At 35.1% G+C, this 27,805-nt stretch overlaps 1 protein-coding gene across 2 annotated transcripts in view; it reads left to right on the forward strand.

The window, feature by feature from the left end:
* The window catches only part of DPYD (dihydropyrimidine dehydrogenase), a 794,533-nt gene that overhangs the window by 211,339 nt on the left and 555,389 nt on the right, over positions 1–27,805 (forward strand). For both annotated transcript variants that reach the window (XM_088022348.1, XM_028101938.2), the window contains exon 6: positions 20,594–20,790. In XM_088022348.1, the coding sequence (XP_087878474.1) occupies positions 20,594–20,790 (197 nt within the window). The remainder of the gene's footprint in view (positions 1–20,593; positions 20,791–27,805) is intronic.

A 27,805-nucleotide genomic window follows, 5' to 3' on the forward strand; every position in this document is an offset into this window, starting at 1 on the left:
GCTCCAACCCCGGGGGAGGAAGGGGTGTCTCCCCGGATCTGCCGTCTGTTGGGTCCCTGCCCCGGATCACGGTTTATGGCAACCCTGAGCTGAGCGCCCACTCCTTGGCTCCATCTCTGCAGCCTGCTTCCCTGCTCTGCTACCTGGGAGCTCTGCCACACTCCAGCGCCTCTGGTCTTCCTGTGACCACAAGGGTCCTGAGACCACACTGTCACCGCTTAGCCACTGGAGTGACATCCCTCAGCGGAGCAGACTTGTAAAAGTTCCGATTTTGTGCTTCGCTGCTCTATCACTTGCCAGAAGTGGCCAACGGAAACCTCCCCCTCCATCTATCTTCCCGAATATCACCTTAGATTCACTTCTCCCCATGTCCTACCTTCCAGAAAGTGATAGCTTTTCTGTTCAGAGAGTTGCTGCTATTCTTCTCTTAGATCTCCTGTTGAGTTCATAGGTGTTCAGAATGGTTTGATCCCTATCTACCTGAATTCCTGGGACCAGATGAAATTTAGGTCTCCTCTGACATCTTGCTCCTTCCCTCCTCTTTTTATTTTTATTTGCATTTATTCTGTGCAGAATTTACTCCCGGGCCGTAAGTTTTTGTTTCTTCAGTTTCTTCTGGGATATCTTTTTCTTCTGTGCAACCTTCTCTTCTGGTTTAGGAACAATTTGATCTTTTTCAGTAAGGATCATCTTAATGTGGCAGGGAGAGCTCACATATGGGTTAATCCAACCATTATCACTGTACGTTCTACACCGCATCTTGGGGGCTTTGTTCACATGGATGTGCTCAATGACCAGAGAATCAACATCTAAATCCTGAAGTTCAGCATTACTCTCTGTATTTTTAAGCATGTGCAGTAAAAATTCAGTAGTCTTCTTGGGCCACCCTGTGTCCAGCCCCTCTGTTTGGCCTGGGCACACCTACCAACTCCAGCATTGTAGCGACGGAATGGCACACACTGCTTCTATAAAGTGACGTCTTTCAGATACTTGGTGGCTTTTTGGATATGCATACCCTTGATGGCCTGGGCAGTTTCACATGTGTTCTTAAAGTGAACATGAAGATTTGAACCTCTTGATTTACATTATTTCGTAGGATTTTCTGGGTCAAGCAAATAGTGAACCATTTTCAGAGGTCACCTCAGGCCGCTTAGGGGAAGAGGAAGAGTCGTGGCTCCTCCTGAAGGGTTATTTTCAAGATTAGTCAAGTTCTAAGTGAAGTACCTAACACTGTCCAGTGCAACAGAAGTTTATTTAATGTTAACTATTTTTTAATCAATTTGATCCTTAGTTTCCTCATGTCTGAAATGGGAAAATCATTACCTAGTTTTCATGTCTCAAGGGTGGTTTATCAACATTTTAAAGTGAGATATCACAAAAATGCATTGAAGTGCTATACAAGTATGGTGTACTTTTATAACTCTACATCCAATATATATACTCCTGTGGGCTACTTACAGTTTAGAATGATGTAGTTTTATAGGTTTGAGTTTTAACAACTTAAAAATATGTATTTTCACAAATATTTGATGAATAGAAGTATAAAATGGTAGCAAGCAGTGATATTACACCAATATGGATCACTTGTAAGAGGCATGAGTTAAGATTTAAACCACCCATTTTACTCCAAAGTATAATGATAAATGAAATATAATAAGCACACAATAAAAGTTAATAGCTGACGTAAAAAGGAATGTAAATACCTTTTGGGGCCAGAAGTGTAGAAACATTCAACAGTGAACAAAAGATTTGGGTCTCTCTCTGCTAGGATCTGCATAAACAGGAGCTGCTGGGGAATTTTACTGGTGTAGGGTACTAAGTACCCAAAACATTATGAGGGGTAGAAAAGAAGACTCACCTACCCCTCATAGGTTAAAGTTAAAAAAGTAGGTGCAACTACTTTGGACCTGGGCCTTGTATGAAGCTTCTGAGAGAAGCAGAGACAGCTGTGCCCCAGTGGTTTAAGCATGTGCCTAGTGACACAGTAACTTGCTTCTGTGATATGTCTAAGTATTGCCTGGGGACTGGAGCTCTGGACTGCCAGTAAGAAACCTGGTTTTGTAGTTGGGAAGAGGGAGAGAGAAGGCTGTTGCGGGTTGCATGTCATTACATACTTGATATAAGAAACAAGAGCAAGTGCAACAACAGAAAAATTCCACTTAGGGTAAGTCATACAAAAAGTTCACAACTGCATTAGAAGAGCTAATGGTCCCAGTGATAATCAAGACTCAACCCAGAGATAATAACTGTATCCTACTGAACCACAAATAACACCATAATTGGGCCTTTTAAATAAATAAGCATAAACATAACAATAAAAAAAATGAAAAAAAATAAGCATAAAACAATAGCCATGAAAATAAGATAAAATTATGTATTAAAAAAAAACCAACAGTGAGTTTGGTATAAAAATAGTTGATTAGAAATATTTGGTGAAATTACAATATCAATAAAAAGTTAAATTTTGAAGTGGATTTAGACACAGATGTAATTGGTAAACTAAAAAAAAAAAAAAAAAAGATCTGAGAAATTCAACCAGAGTATAGTAAAAAGATATAAAGAAAGGAAAAGTATAATGGAGAAGTTAAGAAGCTTAGAGGCTCCAGTATACAAAGAGTTCCTGAAACAGAGATTGTTTGGCAAAAGCAGTCTTAAAGCAGTTATGTTAGAGAATTTTCCAAAAAGAAAGGAAAAATTTAAGTCCTTCACCTACACCCATGGTTGCAATAATGTGAAATACTGAGGATCACAAAAGAATCAGAGCTTCCAGAAAATTATAAAAAAAAGATCACTTTAAAACCAAATGACAAGTAAACGGACCCCACACTTCTAATCAGCATTAATAGATGTGAGAAACAAAGGGCACAATATTTTTAAAGATCTAAGATAGGACATTAATAAAAATACTTTTCAGGCATTTTAAATCTAAGGTGGCTTATTATTTACCTTGTTATTTATAGAGAACTACTAAAAATGAGTTATTCTTTAGTATGAATGAAAGGAACCTGGAATAAAAGAGAGAGCGGATCAAGAATGAATGAAGAAACCAGCAAAATATGATGGTAAAAATAATTAGTGACCGTAAAGTAATTATAAAACTTATTTTGGGGTGTTAAAAATAAAAACAGAAATAAATTTTTTTCTAATATTGACAAGGAAGGCATTTGAGTTGGAGGTGGGGAGTATAGTGGGTAGTTAAGTGTCGTTAGGGTCTTCTATGTTGGTAGGAAAAGGGAGTACTTAATAACTTGAGAGTATGTTTTTAAAAACATTGAAATAGCGATGTTAAAAATTTAAAACTAATCAGAAAAAATATGGAAATACAAACTGTAACTTTCAAGAAACAAAGAGAGGTAGGTGTGGAGAAAACAATCCAGTGTCGACAGGAAAGCCAAACTAAAACACAAAAGAGAGAGAAGCAAAGAAGAAGCAGAGTAAACAGGAAACATAAAATGGATAGCAGAAACACATCTGAATATATAATTAACCACAATAATTTACATTTGTTAAATTTGTGTATGGAAACAAATATGACTAGTATCGTTTTAAAATAAATACTATAATCAGCTGTATGATGTCTAGAAAAGAATGACCTTAGCAGAAAGTTTGAAAATAACATGGTTGAAAAAATATACACTATGCAAACACTAACTATAAGAAAGTTAATGTGGTGATATTAATATGTAACATAAGTAGAGTTTTGAAGGGAAAATATTAATAAAAATAAAGAGAAAAATAATCAAAAAAGAATAAATGTCTTAAAGGATGTAACATTCATAAACTGTATATATGTTGCAACACAGCCTTACCCAAAATTAGTAAGGTTTTTATTTGAATAAGATTCATTAAATTGATTTAATAAATCAAAAGCTTCCTGTAATCCCCTAATATAGAGTGAATACAACCTTTTCATACACTTGTGTAACATTTATCAAAATTGACTATGCACTAGGTCAGAATAATTACATATAGATTTCCAAATGAGTATATATGCCTGTACTTTTTGTACTACATAACTAAATGAGAAATAAAAATATTATAAAAATGAAACAATAACAATAACAAATTTTTGTCTGGGAATTTAAAAAAACACATTTATAAATGATTCATGGGTTAAAGAGGTCATCACAATAGGAATTACACAATATTTAGAACTGAATGAAAACTTCTGCTGACAACCTATGAAATGCAGCCAAATTCACTTTTATGTGAAAATTTATTGTGTTAGGTGTGTATAACAGGAAAAATAAAGTGATGTCTAAAGGAGCTAGAAAGAGAGCAAATGGTGTGGGGATGGGTGTGGCAGTGGTGGTAAATTCTAAAAAAGAAGAAAGGAAATGAAAATAATAGAAAAATAACAAAATAGAACATAAAAGCAAAAATAAAGATGATCTACAAAACAGAAAGCTGGCTCTTTGAAAATAGTTTAGTTGATGCTTGTATGGCATATCATATAACAAACAGTGCATTTTAGTTATGATTGCCTTCTAATTACTGTTCTTTTATTGTTTTCTTAATCTGCTTACAAGTAGCATTGGCACCAGTTAATCATTACTGCTGTTTTCCCCAAAATCATATAAATACAGAATAAGCAACTGAAGCAGATAGGACTGGGGAGGATCTCTAGTCCACCATGTCACTACAACTTCCTTTTGCCTCCCTGATAACCTCTCGTCCCCTGCAAGCAGTAACGTGGATTGCCTGGTTCCTGGCAGCTTTAGTTTCCAACTCTAACTTTGAACACACATCCGAGTGACTAACTAGATACTAAGCAGTGTCTGGGTGCAAAGGATACAGTGATGAACAAGATGGGAATGATACTAGCCCTTGGGGAACTTACTGCCTCGTAAGAAAGAAAGACAATTAAGGAAGCAAATTACAATGAAGTGCTGAGGAAGCAATGAGACTGTACTATGGGAGCCAGAAGCTAGGAAACGTAATAGCCTAGCAGGGATGGGAAATTGAGCTGAGAAAGTGAAATTTAAACTGGGTCCTGAAAGGTGTTCATGAAAGGCAGCAAAGTCAAGAGTGGGTGTGTATTCAAGGCACAGAATAGCATGAGCAAATCCTGAAGGCAAAAGAGTACATGTACTGGTTAATTTGAACCTGCATATGGTTTTGGATCAGTAAAGTTGCTCATAACTGAACTACATACCTATGTTTTCAAATTGTATTTGGTCAACTTTAATTCAATTGCAGCCTCAAATCCCAAATATAACATACAGTATATTTTGTAATAAAAATATGAACTATAATATAAGAATAATAACTTAGGTGTCAGTTCCCTTGTCTATAAAATGAGCAATGTTACCTAACTTTGAAGACTGTTAGGACTGAAGATATAAATGTTAAACACCAAGGAGAGCGCCTTATAAAGAGAAGGCATTAATTTCAGGAGGTTATCGTCATTGGTTCATTCAGTCTTCACAATAAGTTGCTGAAGTAATTATTGCTTCCTTAATTTTAGAGCTGACATTTAGGGAGATGAGGTCATCTCCAAGATAACATGTAACATTTTTTTTTTTTTTTGAAGATTTGGCTTAGGTATTATCTTTCCTTCCTTCTAAGTAAGTTTTCTTTCTCATGGCCTCCAAGAGCATCATATGTAAAAATGAAGCCTACATGGAACAGGTTGTTTGTAATAATTTTTCTGTTTTTAAGACATGTGAATACTCTCTTCCCCAGAGAGCTATTTACTAGTGGATCTACGTTTTATTCATACTGGTTTCTAGTGCATTGAGGGCATGTAAAGATATTTACTGAATTAAAGTGGAAATTGAATGGAACAGAGTATTCTGATCTCAAATTACATGGTATTTTTACCATGCCAGAATTGTCTCACAATAATGTTTATTTCAATAATAAGAAAATAATGAAATAAGTTTTTTTTAAGATTTTTATTTATTTATTTATTTATTGAGAGAGAGAGAGAATGGTAGAGAGAGAGCACGAGAGGGAGGAAGGTCAGAGGGAGAAGCAGACTCCCTGCTGAGCAGGGAGCCCGACGCGGGACTCGATCCCGAGACTCCAGAATCATGACCCGAGTCGGAGGCAGTCACCCAACCAACTGAGCCACCCAGGCGCCCTGAAATAAGATCTTTAGGAATTACTAATATATTAATAATTTTGATAACTGAAAAGTTGACATGACATGGAGTTTTTCTTTTTTCCCATACAGTTGAAACAAAGTTCCTACTTTTGGTGTCCCTTGTTTAATGTTGTGAAGAAAACTGTCAGGTAGCCTAAGAATTTTTCTTCTCAAAGGATGGCTGCAGTGAATAGTATATACTCAATATTTCCTTTTGCTTCTTTTACAAAAGGAAGCAAATTACAAAGAAAATTACATAGACGCCTCTCTGGGAAGGCATGTAATTTGAGGTAACTTACTTTGGATGCACAAATAGCAATCTTTCTTTATTTAAACATTCAAAATGTAACCAGACTGCCATACTACCAATAAATAACTCAAGGAAACTGAAACCAGCAAAATAAAAATCTATTACTTTTATTAAGATTTTTCTTAGACCTCCACTGATAAAATAGTATCTTTTTAGGAATTACCTGAAATTATGTTTTATTTTATAATGAAAGCAAGTTAAATGCTCACAAAGACGTAAACCTCTTAAGAAATATAAAGAATACAAACGCCTTCACACAATTCATCCTTCGACTATGGAGGCATTCCAAAATTTCCAAGAATATTTTATTTGTCTTCATTTTGCCATAGTTTATTTTTGCTGTTGCTTGGTTAATAAGAATAAATAGAGTAACTGAGTAAGAATTACAGCTACCAGAAATTTATGTTTATTTTCATTATGTGCCATTTTAGAAAGTAAGAAGGATTAAAATGAGAAAAAGTTGCCCTCCAATCAGAATTAGTAAATATCCTTGCATTTGCCATGTTATGTCCTTTTTCATTTAGAGAGCGCTATAAAATGGTTAGAAAATTATTTTGCTTCTGTCTCCAGTATGTGAGGAGGCTTAGGGGTAAATCTCATGGTCTCTGTATCTCAATCTTCTCATTTCTATAATCAAAATAATCTCTCCATTGCTTCAAAATAATGTGAAAATTATGGCCTAGAAAAGTCAAGTCAATTTGAGTGATGAAAGAAATACATTTTTCAGAGGAGTGAAAGGTCAGAAATCACAGGGTGACTTAGCAAGGAAATCCTCTTTAAAAAGTTCCTCAAGAAGAACATTCACTTATAAATAACAGTCCTTCTGTATCAATGAGCAAGAACTATATTCCCTTGGTTACTGTTACTCATTTGTTGAGGCCTGTTATAGGAGTTCAGCAATTTTGAAATTCATCCAGATCTTGTTGGATGCCTACTGTGTGATGGAATTTTCCTATGCCTTGGATTACAGATGGGAGGGAAAAAACACTCTGATTACTTCATAACCTATAGGGAAAGTCAGATTGCAAGCTATGCTAAGTGAAAAAAAAAATTACGTAAAATCCCTAACAAAGCATGTAGAAGATAGTCAGTGCTCAGTTACTGGTATCTAAACATAATTTAGATTTAAATTATCTAAATCAGCCCCAAACTAGCTCCTTTATGGCTAGTTCAAAGCCTTTTTCACTGTTTTATGTAACACAGTGCTTGTTCATTTTAGGGCCCTATAAATGTTTGTTATATGCTACTGATGAAAAGTAAAATAATCTTAAGATTCTCTAAGTACATCGGTAGGAAAAGGAACACTATTAAAAGGACATAAATATAAATTATTTTGATTGAGTATATAAGATCATGTTCCTCTTGCTACAGCTAACACCTCAGTTTCTCAGGTTGCAGAATAGCATGCTGGGGAACCAAATGGTGTAGTGCTGTGTTTTTCAAAAGCTTCATTAATAGTTGTTGGTTTGTAAGTTTAATTTACTAAGTATAATCACCTTTTGTTATTTTTTTAAGACTTTATTTATTTATTTGACAGAGAGAGGTAGTGAAAGAGGGAACACAAGCAGGGGGAGTAGGAGAGGAAGAAGCAAGCTTCCCACAGAGCAGGGATCCCAATGCGGGGCTCGATCCCAGGATCCTGGAATCCTGACCTGAGCCAGCAGACACTTAATGACTGAGCCATTCAGGCGCCCCCACCTTTTGTTATTAGTTGACTGTTTTAAGTGTATTAGACTTACAAAAGATAAATTCATGTATTAGTTTTTTTCAGTTATACATTCCCTATTGAAATATTATATGTGCATAAGGATTTCTTATTGAAAATACCTATAAAAAATTGACAGTAACAGTAAGATTTCAGGCCCTGGAGTAGAATGGTCTTGGGATAAAATCCTTACCTTGTGAAAGTGGCTTCCACATCTGAGAAATGGAAATAATAATTGTACCCCCGTAGCAGAATTGTTGAAGACTAAATAAGGTCATTTATATAGTGGCTTAGTATAAAGCCCAACACATAGTATGTGCTCAGTGTATATTGGCCTTATTATTGTAGGGAAATACATACTGAGCATACTTTCCTTGCATCTTTAAATACTTGAATTACTCCCTCGTGATATTGATTAACCTATTTCCATTATTAACTTGTTTTGGCACTTGAATCGTCTGCTTAAAAAAAAAATTATATCTTAGAAAATTAATCAATGGAATGACAGCTGAAGTTTGTTTTAAAGAAAGGGATCTTTCTCACCTAAAGAACTTAATTGTCTTGAATTAAGTTTTTGTTGCATTATGAAACAATGGGAATTATACTCCAAGAAAATCTATTAGGAAATATTCTTTTGATATTGTAAACAAGTAGACTTAATACAGCATTTATATATGAATTATTTGTGATTTTAAGTTACATTTTAAGTTACTATTTGAAGACTGATCTAGTTATAAAAAAATTCTTTTTTTTTAATATTTTATTTATTTATTCATGAGGGACAGAGGGAGAGAGAGAGGGAGAGAAGCAGAGGGAGAAGCAGGCTCCCAAGTAGCAGGGAGCCCGATGCGGGATTCGATCCCGGGACCCTGGGATCATGACCTGAGCCGAAGGCAGATGCTTAACCATCTGAGCCACCCAGGCGCCCAAGACTGATCTAGTTTTAAAAAAGGAAATTAAAAGTATGCTGTATTACTATTAATTTATTAACATTCTTAAATTTTATAGATTTGTTTTAATTGACTAACTTTCAGGACAAAATTAATTCCTGCTGTTTAATCAATAGTATAAATTACTTTTTTCCACTCATACTATCTATGGATTAGTAGTCTTAAGAAAAAATATCACAAGATTTGTTATTGTAAGCGTAGTTCAGCATTAACTTTATTAGATATATTAATTTTATAAAATGACAATTTTAGATGTATAAATAATTGATTCACATCTCTTAGGTTTATAAAGTACTTAGATATATATCAACACCCCCCAAATGTTTATGTAGCTATTTAATTGACTTCCTAGCTAATTTCTAAAAACCATTCTGTAATAATCAGGCAAAATTCATGGAAGTATATTGTGTGCATATGAAATTGTTCATTTTGTGTATTTCACTTGAAAAGGAGTTGAACGCCGCTGTTTTATTTCTTTTTTAAGCCTGATTTATTTATTTGAGAGAGAGAGAGAGCGCATGAGAAGGGGGGTGCAGAGAGAGTCTCAAGCAGACTCCCCACTGAGTGCAGAACCCCACACAGGGCTCAATCCCACAAATCTGAGATCATGACCTGAGCCAAAATCAAGAGTCAGATGTTTAACTGAGCCACCCAGGGACCTAGAATACCACTGTTTTAAAAGCATAGAGGGCCACTTACTTGTTCAGGTCTTGAGGAAGTTGGCAAGTATAGCTGATATATCTCAAAGTTTGGGCTTGATGATACAACTATGTCAGAGGTTAAAAAAAATTGTGCAAACCCTCACATATTTTCTTGAGTCCAATAATGTGATGAAGCCAGCTAGGATCAGCTCTTGAGAGGGTGAGCTGGTTGTTAAATATAACCATTATGAAAAATTAAAAATTAAATTATATAAAATATAATATATAAAATTAAAAATTAAATTATATAACCATATATCTATAACCATTATGAAAAATTAAAAATTAAATTATATAAAATACAATATATAAAAATTAAAAATTAAATTATATAACCATATATATATATATATATATATATATATATATATATATAACCACACTTTGAGGGGACAGAGGCATAGATATTTTAAGGGACTTGTTCAATACCATGCACCATGAGAATGATGGACATCAAGACTCAACCCCAAGCAGTCTAATTTTAAAGTCAGACCTCTACTGGGCGCCTGAGTGGCTCAGTTGGTTAAGTGACTGCCTTCGGCTCAGGTCATGATCCTGGAGTCCCGGGATCGAGTCCTGCATCGGGCTCCCCGCTCAGCGGTGAGTCTGCTTCTCCCTCTGACCCTCTTCCTTCTCGTGCTCTCTATCTCTCATTCTCTCTCTCTCTCAAATAAATAAATCTTTAAAAAAAAAAAGTCAGACCTCTAAAAACAAATTGCTGTTCTTTGTGATAAAATTCACAAAATTTTGTTCAAGCACGCACTTCATTAGAAACCATCAAGGTTGATACAACTTATTACAAAGCCAAGGGAGACTATCCAGTGCAATAAGAAGTTACTTAAAAAAGAACAAAACAAAACAGGCAAAAAAATAATACTCATTCATGGATTAGTGTATTGAGCAAGGTAGTGTACTGAGTATTATTAACCAGCTCATGAGCTGCAGAGCCTGGGGTTGCCCATTTCAGAAGTTAACCATAGTATATGTCTTTGGTGTTATATGAATTGAGGACAATGCTTGCTTTCACCCCCTCAAGCCCCTGAGAACCTCCAACTCTGTTTTGACACTAGTAGAGTTTCAATAGACATATCTATTTGGCTCAGTATTTGACAATTTTTTATTTTATTTTTTATTTTTTTAAAGATTCTATTTATTTATTTGAGAGAGAGCACAAGCATGGGGCAGAGGGAGAGGGAGAAGCAGACTCCCCAGGACCCTGGGATCATGACCTGAGCTGAAGGCAGACACCCAACTGACTGAGCCACCCAGGCGCCCCGTGTATTTGACAGTTTTTAAAAGAACACTTAGAGCTTCATTGAAAAGTAATTAAAATGTCCTTAGGTGAAAATTTATATGTATTGTATATTATTGGATAATTACTACTTTATTTGCATAGCATTGGGTAGAATTTGTCACATATGTTCAGTATCTCAAAACTGTACTATCTCTTGCTTCTGGGTGAGTGAGATGAGAGATATTTCAAAAATCCTCTTCTATTTGATTGTCACAGCTTAACTTCAGATTTTAATGTAAACTTTTTGGCCTTAAAGTCCTAAGTAATCACATTAAACTCTCTTTTATTGTATAAGATACCAGCAATAAATGATTCTTTTAAGAAAACTTTTGTTTTCTGCTTCTAAAATTTGTTAAAATGCAATGTTAATTTATAAATGCTACTAAATTTTTGTTATTATTTTTGTTTTAATTTTAATTTCAGGTAGCATACACTGTTATATTAGTTTCAGTTACACAGTATAGTAATTGTTATATTAGTTTCAGGTACACAGTATAGTAATTCAATACTTCATACATCACCCAGTGCTCATCACTACCAGTGCCCTCCTTAATCTTCATCACCCTACCCACTACCCCTCTGGTAACCCTGTTTGTTCTCTGTAATTAAGAGTCTGTTTCTTGGTTTGTCTCTCTCTCTTATTTTCTTCCTTTGATTGTTTTGTTTCTTAAATTCCACATGAGTGAAATCATATGGCATTTGTCTTTCTCTGACTTATTTTGCTAAGCATTATGCTCTCTAGCTCCATCTGTGTCATTGCAGATGGCAAGAGTTCGTTCTTTTTTATGGCTGTATAATGTCCCTATATATATGTATATATATATACACATATATATAGGGACATTATATATTGACAATTACATATTGACTAAGTAAATATATATATATATATACACATATATATATATTTACCACATCTTCTTTATCCATGGGCTGGTACCATATCTTGGCTACTGTAAGTAATGCTGCTATAAACATCGGGGTGCATGTATCCCTTTGAATTAGTTTTCTTGTATTCATTGGGTAAATACCCAGCAGTGTGATTGCTTGATCATAAGGTAGTTCTATTTTTAACTTTTTGAGGAACCTCCATATTGTTTTCCACAGTGACTGCACCTGTTTGTATTCCTACCAATATTCACAAGTGTTCCTTTTTCTTCACATCCTCACCAGCACCTATGGACTCTTGTGTTGTTGATTTTAGCCATTCTGACAAGTGTGACCTGATAGATCATTGTAGTTTTGATTTGCATTTCCCTGATGATATGTGATGATGAGCTTTCCATGTGTCTGTTGACCCTCTGGATGTCTTTAGAGAAATGTCTGTTCATGTCTTCTGCCCTTTTTATGTTGTTTTGTTTTTTGGGTGTTGAGTTTTATAAATTCTTTACAGATTTTGGATACCAATCCTTTATCAGATATATCATTTGCAAATATCTTCTCCCATCCCAGAGGTTGCCTTTTAGTTTTGTTGATTGTTTACTTTGCCATGCAGAAGCTTTTTATTTTGATGTAGTCTCAATGGTTTATTTTTGCTTTAGTTTCCCTTGCCTATGAAAATATATCTAGAAAGAATTTACAGGATGCCTGGGTGTCTCAGTCGGTTAAGCATCTGCCTTCGGCTCAGGTCATGATCCCAAGGTTCTGGGATCAAGACCTGCATTGGGCTCCTTGCTCAGCAGGGAGCCTGCTTCTCCCTCTTCCTGCCACTCCCCCTGCTTGTGCTTGCTCTTTCTCTCTCTCTCTGAGAAAAAAAAAATGTAAAAATCTTAAAAAAAAAAAAGAATTTGCCATGGACAATGTCACAGAAGTTACTGCTTGCGGTCTCTTCTAGGACTTTTATGGTTTCAAGTCTCATGTTTAGGTCTTTAACCATTTTGAATTTATTTTTGTGTATGGTGTGAGAAAGTGGTCCAGTTTCACTCTTTTGCATGTTGCTGTCCTGTTTTCCCAACATTTGTTGAAAAGACTCTTTTTTTCCATTGGATATTCTTTCCTGCTTTGTCAAAGATTTATTGACTATGTAATTGTGGGTTCATTTCTGGGCTTTCTATATTGTTATATTGATCTATGTATCTATTTTTGTGCCAATACCATACTGTTTTGATTATTATAGCTTTGTAATATAACTTGAAGTCTGGAAATGTGATGCCTCTGTCTTTGCTTTCCTTTTTCAAGATTACTTTGGCTCTTCAGGGTCTTCTGTGGTTCCATACAAATTTTAGGATTGTTTGTTTTAGGTCTATGAAAAATGCTAGTGGTATTTTGATAAGGATTGCATGAAATGTGCAGATTGCTTTGGGTAGTACAGACATTTTAACAATATTTATTCTTATCTGTGAGCATGGAATATTTTTCCATTTCTTTGTGTCGTCTTCAATTTCTTTCATCAATGTTTTATAGTTTTCAGAGTACAGGTCTTTCACCTCTTTGGTTAGGTTTATCCCGAGGTATCTTATGGATTTTGGTGCAATTGTAAATGGGATTGATTCCTTGATTTCTCTTTGTGCTGCTTTGTTAATGATGTATAGAAATGCAACAGATTTGTGTACACTCATTTTGTATCCTGCAACTTTACTGAATTCATGTATCAGTTCTAACAGTTTTTTGTTGGAGTCTTTTGGGTTTTTGATATACAGTATCATGTGATCTGCAAATAATGAAGTTTTACTTCTTCCTTACTGATTTGGATGCCTTTTATTTCCTTCTCTTGTCTTTTACTGTGGTGGCTAGGACTTCCAGAACTATGTTGAATAAAAGTGGTGAGAGTGGACATCCTTGTCTTGTTCCTGACCCCTAGGGGAAAAGCTCTCAGCTGAGAGGATGATGTTAGCTCTGCATATATGGCCTTTATTATGTTAAGATATGTTCCCTCTAACCTACTTTGCTGAGGGTTTTTATCATGAATGGATGTTGCATTTTTTCTGTTCTCTTGAAATGATCATAGGGTTCTTATCCTTTCTCTTCTTGATGTGATATATCACATTAATTGATTTGCAAATACTGAAACACCCTTGCATCCTGGGATCAAATCCCACTTGATTGTGGTGAATGCTCTAATCTTTATTATTTCCTTCCTTCTGCTGGTTTGAGGTTTTGTTTCTTGTTCTTTTTCTAGCTTCTTTAGGTGCAAGGTTAGGTTTTTTATTTGAGATTTTTCTTTCTTCTTGAGGTAGGCCTGTATTGCTATAAACTTTCCTCTTAGAAAAGCTTTTGCTTCATCCCAGAGGTTTCAAAACATTGTGTTTTCATTTTCATTTGTTTCCATGTGTATTTTTAATTTCTTCTTTTATTTCCTGGTTGACCCATTCTTTGTTTAGTGGCATGGTATTTAACTTCCATGTTATTTGTGGTCTTTCCAGATTTTTTTCTTGTGGTTGACTTCAAGTTTCATAGCATTGTGGTTAGAGAAGATGCATGGGATGACTTCAGTTTTCTTGAATTTGTTGAGACTTCTTCTGTGGCCTAATATGTGATCTAATCTGAAGAATGTTCCATTTGCACTTGAAAAGAATGTGTATTCTGGGGGTGCCTGGGTGGCTCAGTCATTAAGCGTCTGCCTTCAGCTCAGGTCATGATCCCAGGGTCCTGGGATCGAGCCCTGCATCGGGCTCCCTGCTTGGTGGGAAGCCTGTTTCTCCCTCTCCCACTCCTCCTGCTTGTGTTCCCTCTCTCGCTGTGTCTCTCTCTGTCAAATAAATAAATAAAATCTTTAAAAAAAAAAAAATGACCAGAAGATTGTTTAAAAAAAAAAAAAAGAATGTGTATTCTGCTGGATTAGGATGGAATGTTCTGAATATATCTGGTAAATCCATCTGTTCCAGTGTGTCATTGGAAGCCATTGTTTCCTTGATGATTTTCTACTTAGATGATCTGTATATTAATGTAAGTGGGGTGTTCTTGTTGGATTTCCCCCTTACTATTATATAGTGTCCTTCTTTGTCTCATTACAGTCTTTGTTTTAAGGTTATTTTGTTTGAAATACGTATTCCTAGTCTGAGTTTCTTTAACATCCATTTGCATGATAGATGTTTCTGCATTCCCTCACTTTCAATCTGCTGGTGTTTTTACGTCTAAAATGAGTCTCTTGTAGACAGCATATAGATGGGCCTTATTTTTTTTCCATTCTTTCACCTAATGTCTTTTGATTGGAGCATTTAGTCCATTTAATGCTAGTAAATGGTAGTAAATTTTAACATAAGACAAAGCTGTGAGTACTGAACTAAATATGAAAGATTAGCATTTATTCAATTCCCAAATGAAATTAGCTATAGCTCTCCCTGGTTGTGTTAAAGGTATGTTTTAAATATTGATTTGTGAAAAGTATATGAAATCTTACTTTGTGAAAATGTAATAGACCTCAAATACATTTCTATTAATGATTCAGTAAAATAGCTTATTAATTTTGAATTAGAATTTCATTCTTTTTCAGCTTGCTAAAAAGAAATGAAAGCTAACAACGTGTTGATTCAAAAATAATATGAGAGATAATCTGTGCTATTTGGATAGCAAAGGAAAGAGCAAGAATATATATCTGTAATTTGTTAAACCCTAAATTTTGCTGGAAATAAGAAATGATTATATTACTAATTTAATTTAAACTCATTAATTAGTATGTACACCCTTTTTATATAAAAACACTAGAAATTAAAAGATGAAATCAAATATGATGACTGCATTTAAAGGTCTTATGGTCTAAGGGAAGAACCTGATAAGTAAACCAGTAAAATGTGATGATAGATAAAAAGGACAAAGTGCTGTGAGGACATTTGTGAGGGCCATTTAGCTTAGACTACATTATTAGGTCATGTAGTACTTGTTGATAATAATAATTTTTTTAAGATTTATTTATTTATTTATTTGAGAGAAAGGGAAAGAGAGAGTAGGGGGGAGGGGCAGAGGGAGAGGGACATTGAGCAGACTCCACGCTGAGCATGGAGCCTAATGTGGAGCTTGGTCTTACCACCCTGAGATCACAACCTGAGCCAAAACCAAGAGTCAGACGCTTAAACTACAGTGCCACCCAGGCGCCCCATCTCTAATTTTTAAGTGAGATAATTTGGATATTCCTTAAATATTTTGAATGGCTTTACTTCATTCTGAGTAGTTGGTGATGTATAGGGTAGGAATGTAAGAAAAACATCAAATCCTATCTCCCTGATCCCTTACTCCCAAGGAAAACTCCCTTTGCCTGAGTTACCTGTTAAATGCAAATTATTTCGTGAGGTAATCTCTTAAATATTACATAATTAACCCTTAATATGTGTATTTATTCATAGGCCACTTCTATTGACAGTCAAGTTTTGATGAGAAGAAAATAGTGAGAAAATTTTGATCCATCTTTCCCACTTTTAGTTCTATTTCTCCTTATAGATTTTGGGTGAAATTGTTATTAGGTACCTGTAACTTTAAAATTGGAAAATCTTGCTGGGAGATTGACATTTTTGTTATTATTTAACCTTAGTAATGCATTTTGCCTTAAAGTCTAATTTGTCTGATACTAGTGGTATACCTATACCAGCCTTCTTTTGGTTAGTATTTGCATAGAATAACTTTTTTCATCCTTTATAACTTTTTGTGTCCTTATGCTTAAGGTTTATATATAATCTTAATCTCTTAATTGTAATTTTAATCCATTTACATGTAATGTAATTATTCACATGTGTGTATTTATATTGACTATCTTACTACTTGTTTTCTCCTCTTCTACTCTCTCCCTCCACCCAACTATTGCATTAATTTTCTCTCATTTATTTCTTTTGTATTAATAAAGTATTTTTATTTTTTTATTTTTTTTTAAAGATTTTTTATTTATTTACTTGAGAGAGAGAGAATAAGAGACAGAGAGCACGAGAGGGAAGAGTGTCAGAGGGAGAAGCAGACTCCCCGCCAAGCAGGGAGCCCGATGCGGGACTCGACCCCGGGACTCCGGGCTCATGACCTGAGCCGAAGGCAGTCGCTTAACCAACTGAGCCACCCAGGCGCCCTTAATAAAGTATTTTTAAAATTCAACTTTTCCCTCAATAACTTAGCTATTAAATTTTTTACTATTCTTTTAGTAGTTACTGTAGACATACAATATGCATCCTAAATTGATTACAGCCTAATAAATATTAGTATTTTTACTACTTCCTAGACAATGTTATGATCCAGTGCACTTTCAGTCAATTTAACCTCTGATATTTTTTATTGTATATTTCAGTTTTCATTTATAATCTCCATGTGACATTATTACTTTTTATAGTCAGTGTCCTTTTCATTTACCCATGTATTTATAATTCTCAGTGCCCTGTATGCCTTCCTGTATTTCTGTGTTATGCTTTCTTCCTAAAGAACTTCCTTTAATACTCTTTAGTATTTCTTTTATTGTTGCCAACAAATATTCCCTGCAAATGTCTTTATTTGCCTTCACATTTGAAGGATATTTTCCTTCTGAATTGAATTCCAGGTAGAAGATATTTTCTTTCACTGCTCAAAAAAATACCATTTCATTGTCCGCTTTCTTCCATCAGTTCTTTTGAGAGGAAAGCTTTCAGCCCTTTTTTGTTGCTGGTTGACAGTACTGTGTCTTTGTTTTATGGTTGTTTTCAATGTTTTCTTTTTCTTTGGTTCATAGCAATTTTATTGTGATCTGCATGAGTTTCTTTATATCTATCTTTTTAAAGGTTTTAGAACTTCTTGCCTTCATGGCTTTTATTAGTTTGGAGAAGTTCTTGGTCTGTTTCTCTTGAAATATTGCTATTGTCTCATTTTCTCTCCTCTCCTTTATGATGCCAATTATGTATATATTAGCTCTCTATATGTTGTCTTTTTTGTCTCATGTTTATTTGTTGTTATTGTTTTTGTTGTTTTCTTCCTGTATTTTCCTTCCCGTTTGCTTTTCATGCTTTGGTCTAGATAGTTGTTACTGACCCATCTTTAGTTTGCTTGCCCTTTTTTGCTCACCTATCCCATCTGTTGTTAAATACATGTGCTTAGTTTTTTTTTTTCTATCTTTATTTTTTCTTTTCTTTCTTCATTTATTTTTATTCTCATATTTCTTTTATTTTTTTTACAAATTCCAGTTTCCTGGTAAAGTTCACATTCTTAATATGTTGTTTTTGAATATATTAATCCTTGTTATTTTATTTTATTTTTTATTTTATTTTTTAAAGATTTTTTATTTATTTATTTTTGAGAGAGAATGAGAGAGAGAGAAAGCACATGGGGGGGAGAGGGCCAGAGGGAGAAGTAGACTTCCTGCCGAGCAGGGAGCCTGATGCAGGACTCGATCCAGGGACTCCAGGATCATGACCTGAGCCGAGGGCAGTCGCTCAACCAACTGAGCCACCCAGGTGCTCAATCCTTGTTATTTTAAAGTCTATGTTTGGTAACTACACTGACTGGATTTTGTATGCATCTCTCTCTATTTTTTTTTTTTATTTCTTGGCAGTTTTTAGTCCTTAGTTGTTGTCAAGGCTAGGTTTTTTTTACCAAAACCCAGGCCTTGTATATGAAAATTTGTAAATGCTATCGTTGACTTATTATCCTATCGTTTAGTAAATAAATACAGTGTGGAATAATCACTAATCACCTTCATTCACAAGGGCTGAGCTGATTCAGGCTGTTTGTCTACCTCTAGTTTGTCCCACTTGTAGAGTATAGCTCTCCAAGGGTTTCAGCCAATTGTTTGCTAGGGTTCTTCCTTCTCTAGCTATTACTACACTTGTTTTTGTTTCCTCTGGACCATTAGAGTACAGAAAGTTCTCCTCTTCTTTACAGAGATTTTCTGTTTAGATTCCTAGCCTTTTACCTTATGTAGTTCAAAAAGTAAGCTCACTTTCTTTTTTTACGTCTGGACTTGGGAGGCCCTGCTTTGGTGGTAGATCAAAAGATTATTTGAAAATGGGTGGTCTCCGACCTTGTCTGAGATTTAAGTGGTACTGTGCCCAGGTGGCGCTGTGTGCAAACCAGATTAGTGAAAGGCAGAGTTCTGGTACTGAAAACCTTCGACTGCCGTTCTGTGAAAATGCTTAGTTTTCCAAAATATTGGTCCCCTGCGGGAGCAGTGGCTCTCAGTGGTGTAACGGAACTGTTACCTGGAGATGTTGTGATGGCAAAGGAAAATTCCAAAACACGTGAGAGAATACTTGGTTGGAACCTGACAATCTTAGCCAGCATCCTGGAGGTTGAAGAAGAATAATGGAGCTATAAATGTCACTGACGAACAACCTTGCAAATAAGAGATTGCTGTCTGCCCATGGAAAGAGTTTGCAGTAACCTTCCTAAGGGCTAATGCTACAAGATTTGCTTGTATGAAAAACAAGGAAAAGCTCTTTACTGACATGGGAAGAAAACCTACAAATCAAGACAATATACTGGTTTTTTATTTTTGTTAGCAGATTATGAAGCAGCATCAAATCTAATGTATCCATAAGAATTAAGCCATTTGCTTTTACTTTTTGTCACACTGCCCTAGTTACAACCTGTTAAATAGATTACTTTGTAGATCTAGCTCTATTTTACAGGAATGCATAGAAAACTATGTTTTTTATGGAGAAGTCTTTGTTTTCAGTTAACCAGACTTGTAATCAGATTATTCTGAATGCTTCACATTTGGTCACCTGTTTGAATTTAAAATGTGTGATTGTAATTAAAGCTGAGTGAAAATTTAAAAAAAAAAAGTAAGCTCACTTTTCTGCACTTTCTTCTGGTTCTAATTTCTGGTCTCTTACATTCCCCAAACCCTGTGTCTCTGTAGTCCTAAGAGATTGCCAAAATCTCTTGCTGTCTCTTCTGAGCTGTGGTCCTTTACAAGATTCACAGGCTTCCTCCTTCTGCTATGAAATGGTTGATTACCGCAGGGTAAAAGTAACTCTTGAACTGTAATCTCACTTCTCTGCTGCTATCTTTTCTCTTGAGATCTTGGCCCCTCCAGTCTGGCTTATTACTTCAGGTAGCTCTCCAGTGCTTCCAAAATATTTTTAAAAGTTATCCTTCAAAAGCTAATCTATCATAATCAGAAGCAGATACCAACAAATTATTTACCAAATGTTTTCTATGTGCCAGGTTAGTGCTAACTGCTGGTTGTACAGTGGTAACATGATTTTTAAAATACCTAAAACATATAGTCAGTAAGTTATATGTGTGTATGTGTGTTTATAAATGATATATTTTCTGACTCAAGGAACAAATGTTCTACTGACTAACATGGAAACATGACACATAAACATTGGTAGGTGGTTACGTTGGAGGCATATAACATATACTGTAGGATGTCAGAGAGGGAGCACTTAACTTGGCCTAGAGGTGGGTGTAAGTAAAGAGAGCCAAAATGCTTCATATAGGAGTTGTGACCCTGGAAAGGAATTCCAGAGATTGCAAAAGAGTTAAGTACAGAATGTCATCTACATGACCCAATACAACTTCTAATTATAACATATTAATACTGAAAATGTACTCCATATTTCTATTTAAAACACTAATACATTTGAAAGATCAAAATATGTTTGAGGATATAAAAGTTAGTTTACAATTTTTAACCATGACAATTGATTTCTCCATAGGTGTTCAAAGCAATGAATATCACACAAATTCGGAATCTTTCTCTGCCTCCTCCAGAAAAAATGCCTGAAGCCTATTCTGCAAAGATTGCCCTTTTTGGTGCTGGGCCTGCAAGTATAAGTTGTGCTTCCTTTTTGGCTCGATTAGGCTACTCTGACATCACTATCTTTGAAAAACAAGAATATGTTGGTGGTTTAAGGTAATGCCTACATTTTTTTTCATGTTTATAGTATCAGAAATGATGGGGTAGGGACGCCTGGGTGGCTCAGTCATTAAGCGGCTGGCTGCCTTCAGCTCAGGTCATGATCCCAGGGTCCTGAGATGGAGTCCCGCATCAGGTTCCTGCTCGGTGGGAAGCCTGCTTCTGCCTCTCCTGCTCCCCCTGCTTGTGTTCCCTCTCTCGCTGTGTCTCTCTCTGTCAAATAAATAAAATTAAAAAAAAAAATGACGGGGTAAAACAATTATGAATATTGTAGGTTCATAATCATATAGGAACTTCAGGCTCTCAGATCGTATTTTAAATGTTTTTTTTCCAAATGCTCAATTTTGATTTCATTATTCACTTTAAATTTACAGTTGGCATAAGCAATATTTATTTAAAAATTTCTCTGTCTAGTTCTGTGAATTTAAGATAAATCTCAGCAAAATATTTTGTGGATGGAGGAACCAGCCATATAAAAACTCATTTCATCCCTGTGAATCTGTCTTTTAATGGAGCTATATCTGAAAATTACAGAAATTAGAGATGGGAAAAACCTAGTTCTATAAAATATTGGACAATTCATTTTGTTGTGTACATAGACATGTTTTCCTGCTTACATATTTTGAATTTAAAATCTCTTTAAGTTTTGCATTTGATTAAAATTATGTCAGAGTCTACTAAAATTGTCCCATTTTAATGTACATTTATGCAGTTTTCTTTACTAATATTTGATGTTAATCAGCATCATTATTATAAATCAAGAGTCAGTCATAGTCTTTTATTCCCATGAAGATTCATTCATTGAAATGAGAAATACTTGCTTTGTATCAGTGACTTTCAGATATTCAAACCACACTTAGCAATTGGATGGAGGGGAGTGCCTGGGTGGCTCAGTTGGTTAATCATCTGACTTGATTTTGGCTCAGATTATGATCTCAGGGTCCTGAGGTCAAGCCCCACCTTGGGCTCTAAGCTCAGCAGGGACTCTGCATGAGATTCTCCCTCTCTCTCTCCCTCTGCCTCTCCTTCCTGTACTCTCTAAAATAAATAAATAAATATTAAAAAAAAAGAAATTGGTTGGAGAAGTTTGCTTTATTTAAAGTAAATAGAACTCTATAGTGAACATATATTACATTTGTGATTAGAATGAAATAAAGTTTATTATATTGTTTAAAACATTTGATGTAAAAATGAGAAAGGATTTGGGTGGGAAGTTAATAATATTACTTACTTTATTGTTGTTTTTCATAAATATGTCATCTTGTATCAGAAAATCATGAATTATAAAATACTGTCATTTGGCATATCTGTTGTACTTAGCATTTAGGTGTAATGGCTATAGAACTATTCTCAAAGTGAGTTTATCATATTTAAACATCATAGGCAATACATTTAATCAAATTGTGACTAAAATTTGTGCTTATGTTTTTTATATTTTATGAAACCTATACATTTGTGTCTATAATTATAAAATTTCAATATTGGTCAAATGACTATATGCTAAACCCAAGATAAGCTTGCATTAATATAAAACTGATTAAATCATCAAGCCAAGGTATCATATAATAGGAAAACCTGTTCAAGAGAATCTGAAGCATAAAGTGAAGAAAAAATAACCTGATTGTCAAGAAATAATTATTTTTTCTGTATTGACATTTCACCACTATAAGTTTTAAGGGATTACACATATTTTATAAAGTTTTTTTATTTATTCCTGGAATGTAAATACCTAATATATTATTTTGTGGGAATGATTTAGACTATCTTTTTAATAGTGTTTTACCACAGCTTTATTAATTACGAAAAACATAATCTATTAACAACATATGTATAAGCATTGTACATTTTTTTCAATTATACACATCAGTGAATATGTGAGCTAATTTAAAAAATATGAACTTAATTGGTGTATACCCTAGTAGTCTAGGAAAAATCTTTTTGCCCCTTAATTGCATTTTCACAAGAAGCCTAAAATGGAACAAGCCCTGTTTGTGAATTATTCTGTGTGGACAATTTTGGCAGATTATTATGTTTGCTAGCATCTCCATCTCTTTGTAACTCAAATGCAGAATAGGCATTTCTAAATCATAGAAACTAACACTAAACTTGTGTATTTTTATGTATTTGCTGAGCATTTTCTAGTGGGACAGACTCTCCTGCATTAATGACCAAACATTTTTTTAAATTCTTTTTTGATTTATTTTCTTTCCTTTGCCTTTGAACATTCCCAGTATCTAGGGACAGTATGAAATGTTGAATCAGCCTCTTGTGGACCGTCCCGTGGAAGAGGCATTATGTGCCACTGTTAACAGGATTATAAAAACTGACACTGGAATTTAGCCAGCATTACAACCACAACCTTTTCCTGTTAATTTATTTTCTCACTTACAGATGCCTCTCATTCTCTTGTATCTTCAAAGTGGCTAAAAAAGATTAAATTAGCTTTGTATTTGAAATCAATTGCTTAAAGAGGTGATGTCAAGTTTTATCTTTCCTTCTTCTTTGCATCCAAACACATTCTTTTATCCCTGGTGAATTAGTATCACAACCACTTTTTTTAAAAAATCACTAGGGTTGGTGAAAGATAGCAAGGACTTAATCCCTATTGTGTTGAACACGATTGATTTTTTTGACGTGGCAACAATATTAAAATAATCAGTAGTTTTGCTTTCCTCCCACTGTGGCTTCTTTTCTCAGGACATGAGTTTAAAAAGGTTAAAGGGATTGGTATTACAGTAACAAAGAGAAATAAAGATGGTATTAACAGACTCTTAAGTGTGCATGCATTCATATGTGTGTATATATATATACTTTTTAAAAATTAATATATATGAACTATGACATTTTTGTTATGTAGGATAATCAGAGCAATGGTTTCCTTTGCTTCAGTTATTTCAAACATTTACACTATGTCTGTTGCATTTCATATTGATTCACAATAAAAAAGAGGGGTTTAGGTGAATTAGTTATACCAATAGGAAATATTTTGAGAAAATATGTGATGTAACACAAATTTAAAGTGTGGTACCTATACCATAATACAGAGAAGCAAAGCACTATTAAAGTGTAAGAACTGTGAGTTGAAAAGAATGGGAGTTGTTACAGGTAAATTCCATTTACTTGAAAGAAACATGAACAGGGAAGAAAGTTTTTGTTTTGTTTTGTTTGAAGTTGTTATTGTTTTTAGATTTTCTGACACTCCACTGACAGTACTAAAGGATTTACAGTTGCCACAAGAAAAAATTTCTTTCAACACTTTAGATTGTTAGAAGAGCACAGACAGATAGAGGAATAAAAGTTTGTTTTCATAAGCACAAAAAACTTGGGAAGTAATCCTTCCAGTCAAATTCTGTCTTTCATTCTTTTATATCCCCTTTCTCACCAGATAGTCTTGCGGTGATCTCATTTACTCTCATTGTTTCTGTTACCAGTTACATGCAAATTATTTAAAAATCTGTATTTGTCCTAACCTCTCTCTCTGTCCTGGCCATACATTCACATCCTGGACATTTCCTCTTATAAACTTCACTATACCAATATTGCTCCTCTTTCTAAGTTTCCTCTCTCAGTGGATGGCATCACCAAGACATATGGGAATTATTTGCACTATTCTTCAGTATCATGGCAATTTATATTTTGTGAATACTTTTTTTTTAAGATTTTTATTTATTTATTTGACAGAGACAGAGAGAGACACAGCGAGAGAGGGAACACAAGCAAGGGGGAGTGGGAGAGGGAGAAGCAGGCTTCCTGCTGAGCAGGGAGCCCGATGCGGGACTCGATGCCAGGACCCTGGGATCATGACCTGAGCTGAAGGCAGAGGCTTAATGACTGAGCCACCCAGGCACCCCTATATTTTGTGAATACTCTTTTTTTTTAATTTATTTATTCATGAGAGACAGAGAGAGAGAGAGAGAGAGGCAGAGGCAGAGAGAGAAGCAGGCTTCCCACCTAGCAGGGAGCCCGATGCGGGACTCGATCCCAGGACCCTGGGATCATGACCTGAGCTGAAGGCAGATGCCCTTTGTGAATACTTTTTAAGATGCCCTTTTACCCCTTTCATCTTTATGCCCCAAACATGTCACCACTATAGTGTGGCCTCCAAATGGTTCTCTTTGCTTGCTGATTTGTATTTTTCAAATTCATTTTTCTTATATTTTTCTAAATCTGATTATATCACTTTACAACTTGAAATCTCAGTAGCCCCCCGTAATCTAGGAGACAGTGGATCTGGTTTGGCACTAAAGCCATGACCTGATATCACCTACCTTTTCCCTCCTTCCCTTCCTCCCTTCCTTCCTTCCATTCTCCCTTCAGTATTTATTGATCTCCTATGTTCTGGTCATTATCTCAGGCACTAGAGCTCAAAAGTAGACAAAGCAAGGTGCTTGTTCTCGTGGGGCTTACACTCTAGTGATAGGAGGCAGACAATAACAAACAGTAAACCAAATACAGAATATGTCAGGTGATGATAAATTCATTAGTTGTTTTTTTTCTTTTAAATGGCAGTTTAGTGATGTGTACCTAGCACATCTGAATGCCTGAAATAGATTTTTTTAAACATGCTTATTGTCTAGTCCATGTAATAAAGTTATTTTCAAAAAGAATTATGTACTAATCAGTAATAAAAATTATTTTGATTCATTCCTATAAAACAAGACATTGACGACTGAAATAATTTCAATATTAAAGATATAGTTCACCGTGTCACCATTTTAATTTTAATTTGAAACACAAAAACTCCTCATAGCTGCCCAGAATTACAGAGTTGAAGTAATTCATACTGTGTCATGTCTATCTTTTATCAATTCCAAATCAACCATTTAAACATTAGACATGTAATAGTAAGGGGCGGAGACACATGCCGCTTATGAGCAGTTGGAACAAGGAATGCTTATAGCTGAAGCAGCCTGTGCCAGTGGCCAATGTTTAACTGGAATTTCCCACATTAACTTCCCTTTGGAACTCAATGTTTATTGAAGAATGGGTAGTAAAAATGGGACAATTTAAAACTTATACACATACTACTAGAACTCTAAGCAACCATAGTGATTCTTTAGAATTTAGATCTACCAAAGATTTTTTGGGAGGGCAGGGAGACAGAATACCAGTGACATTGTTGAGAGCAGCTCATGGTGAAAATACAAAACAGGTTTATTTTAATCAGTCTTATAACTTTTAAATAGTCTAACTCAATACACCCCCTTATGGCCTGCACCTGGGTTTGGAATTATGCTGGTAAGGGAATAAAGATGATGGAATTTGGGGCTTGAGCAACTCATAAAATGGAATTGTCTGAGGGCCTGTGTTAAGATGGAGGACCCAAAGTTTAGTTTGGGGCATGATAAATCTGAGATGCCTATTAGACATCCAAGTGAACCTAAAGGTCTGGAATTTAGGTCTGAGGATAAAAATGTGAGATTTATTGCATGTAGATGGCATTTAAAGCTCTGAGACAAGGAGGAATTCATCTAGTGCTCAGGGAATCTGACTGCATGGCTATGGTGTTCCTGCTAAAGCCTCCTGCCACCGTTCTGCTTCATTTGCCATTCCCTGAACACAGTATGCACTTCTGTCCCCCTCCCCTTTCTCTTTCTCTTCCTTGTCATTTTCTTTGTCCTCTGATGCCTTCCCTCTTCATTTCACTGAAAGTTGATCACTTGTCACATTTCACCTATCTGATTATCTCATCCCATAATAAGCCGCCCCTTCTTTGAAACACTCTGGTTCACATTGATATTTTACATTTGTCGAACAGTACTGCGTCTGTGTGTCTGTCTCCCTTCTGTCTGCTGACCTCATCCACTGGTGAATAAAATATGTCCCAATTACAACTGTCCACATTCACCTCTCTGTGGTGCCCAGAGCATTATGATGACTTTGAGATAGTGTGGCTAGAGCCCACAAGTCAGCTTAAGAGATTTTGATCTCTGACCTAGGCCCAAATTTACTCTTAAATATAATCTTATATCCTAACTAGATGGAAAGCTCCTTTAGTATAGGGCATTGATTTTATACTGTTAAATACATTGTATTTTCTGTAGCACTGAGCGTGGTATCTTGCTAATTGTTTTATGTATGAAAATAAATTGAATGGTTAAGTTCTTTAGTCACCAAAGAATGAAGAATCTGCATGTGCACTTTGTTTTTTTTTTTTTAAAGATTTTATTTATTTGAGAGGGAGAATGAGCGAGCACATGAGAGGGGGGAGGGGCAGAGGGAGAAGCAGAGCCCGATGTGGGACTCGATCCTGGGACTCCAGGATCATGACCTGAGCTGAAGGCAGTCGCTTAACCAACTGAGCCACCCAGGCGCCCTGCATGTGCACTTTGGAAGACTTGGCACTGAATGATCCGTGAGCTTCATCTTCAACAATTACTTATTTTACAAATTTATTTACATAATCCCTGGATATATCTCTTTCATTGTGTGTACTACATTCTATTGTAATTATCTGTTTATGTAACTTTCTCCACCAAAAGGAGAGTATATTGAAAGTGGGAATTTGGTAAAATTCACCATCAAGTCACTGCAGCTAATGCTGTGTCTGGCACTTTGTAAATGCTTATTGAATAAGTAGATAACTGAATAAATGAATTACTCTATGTTCATGAAAATATATAGCCTTTTTATTGCTACAAAACATTGAAGAGGTATTTGCCCTTAACTTTGGTACTCTATAAACTGTTAAACTGTTGAAATGATTATATTTTAGGACTCATTTTTTTTTTAGGTGCAGACAGCAAGTGCTGATATTAAATAGGATTACTTTTTAATGACTGTATCCTTTTGGGACACCTATTGCTTTAATAGAAGAAGATTGGTTTACTATAAAAAGTGTTCTATAGATCACATGAACTAATCCCATAAAATCCTAAACAGCATGGTAATACAAAGTTCAGATTTGAATTTGAACCAAGCTAGTGGTTTATTTGTGGAATATATATGTATGTGTGTCTATGTATATATATATATATTAAACACTAAAAATAGTTTCAGCTAATTTTTGTGT

This window comes from Eumetopias jubatus, unplaced genomic scaffold, assembly GCF_037043125.1.
Source record: "Eumetopias jubatus isolate StellerSeaLion01/CBP00866 unplaced genomic scaffold, mEumJub1_p1.0 scaffold_4, whole genome shotgun sequence".
NCBI classification, from domain to species: domain Eukaryota; kingdom Metazoa; phylum Chordata; class Mammalia; order Carnivora; family Otariidae; genus Eumetopias; species Eumetopias jubatus.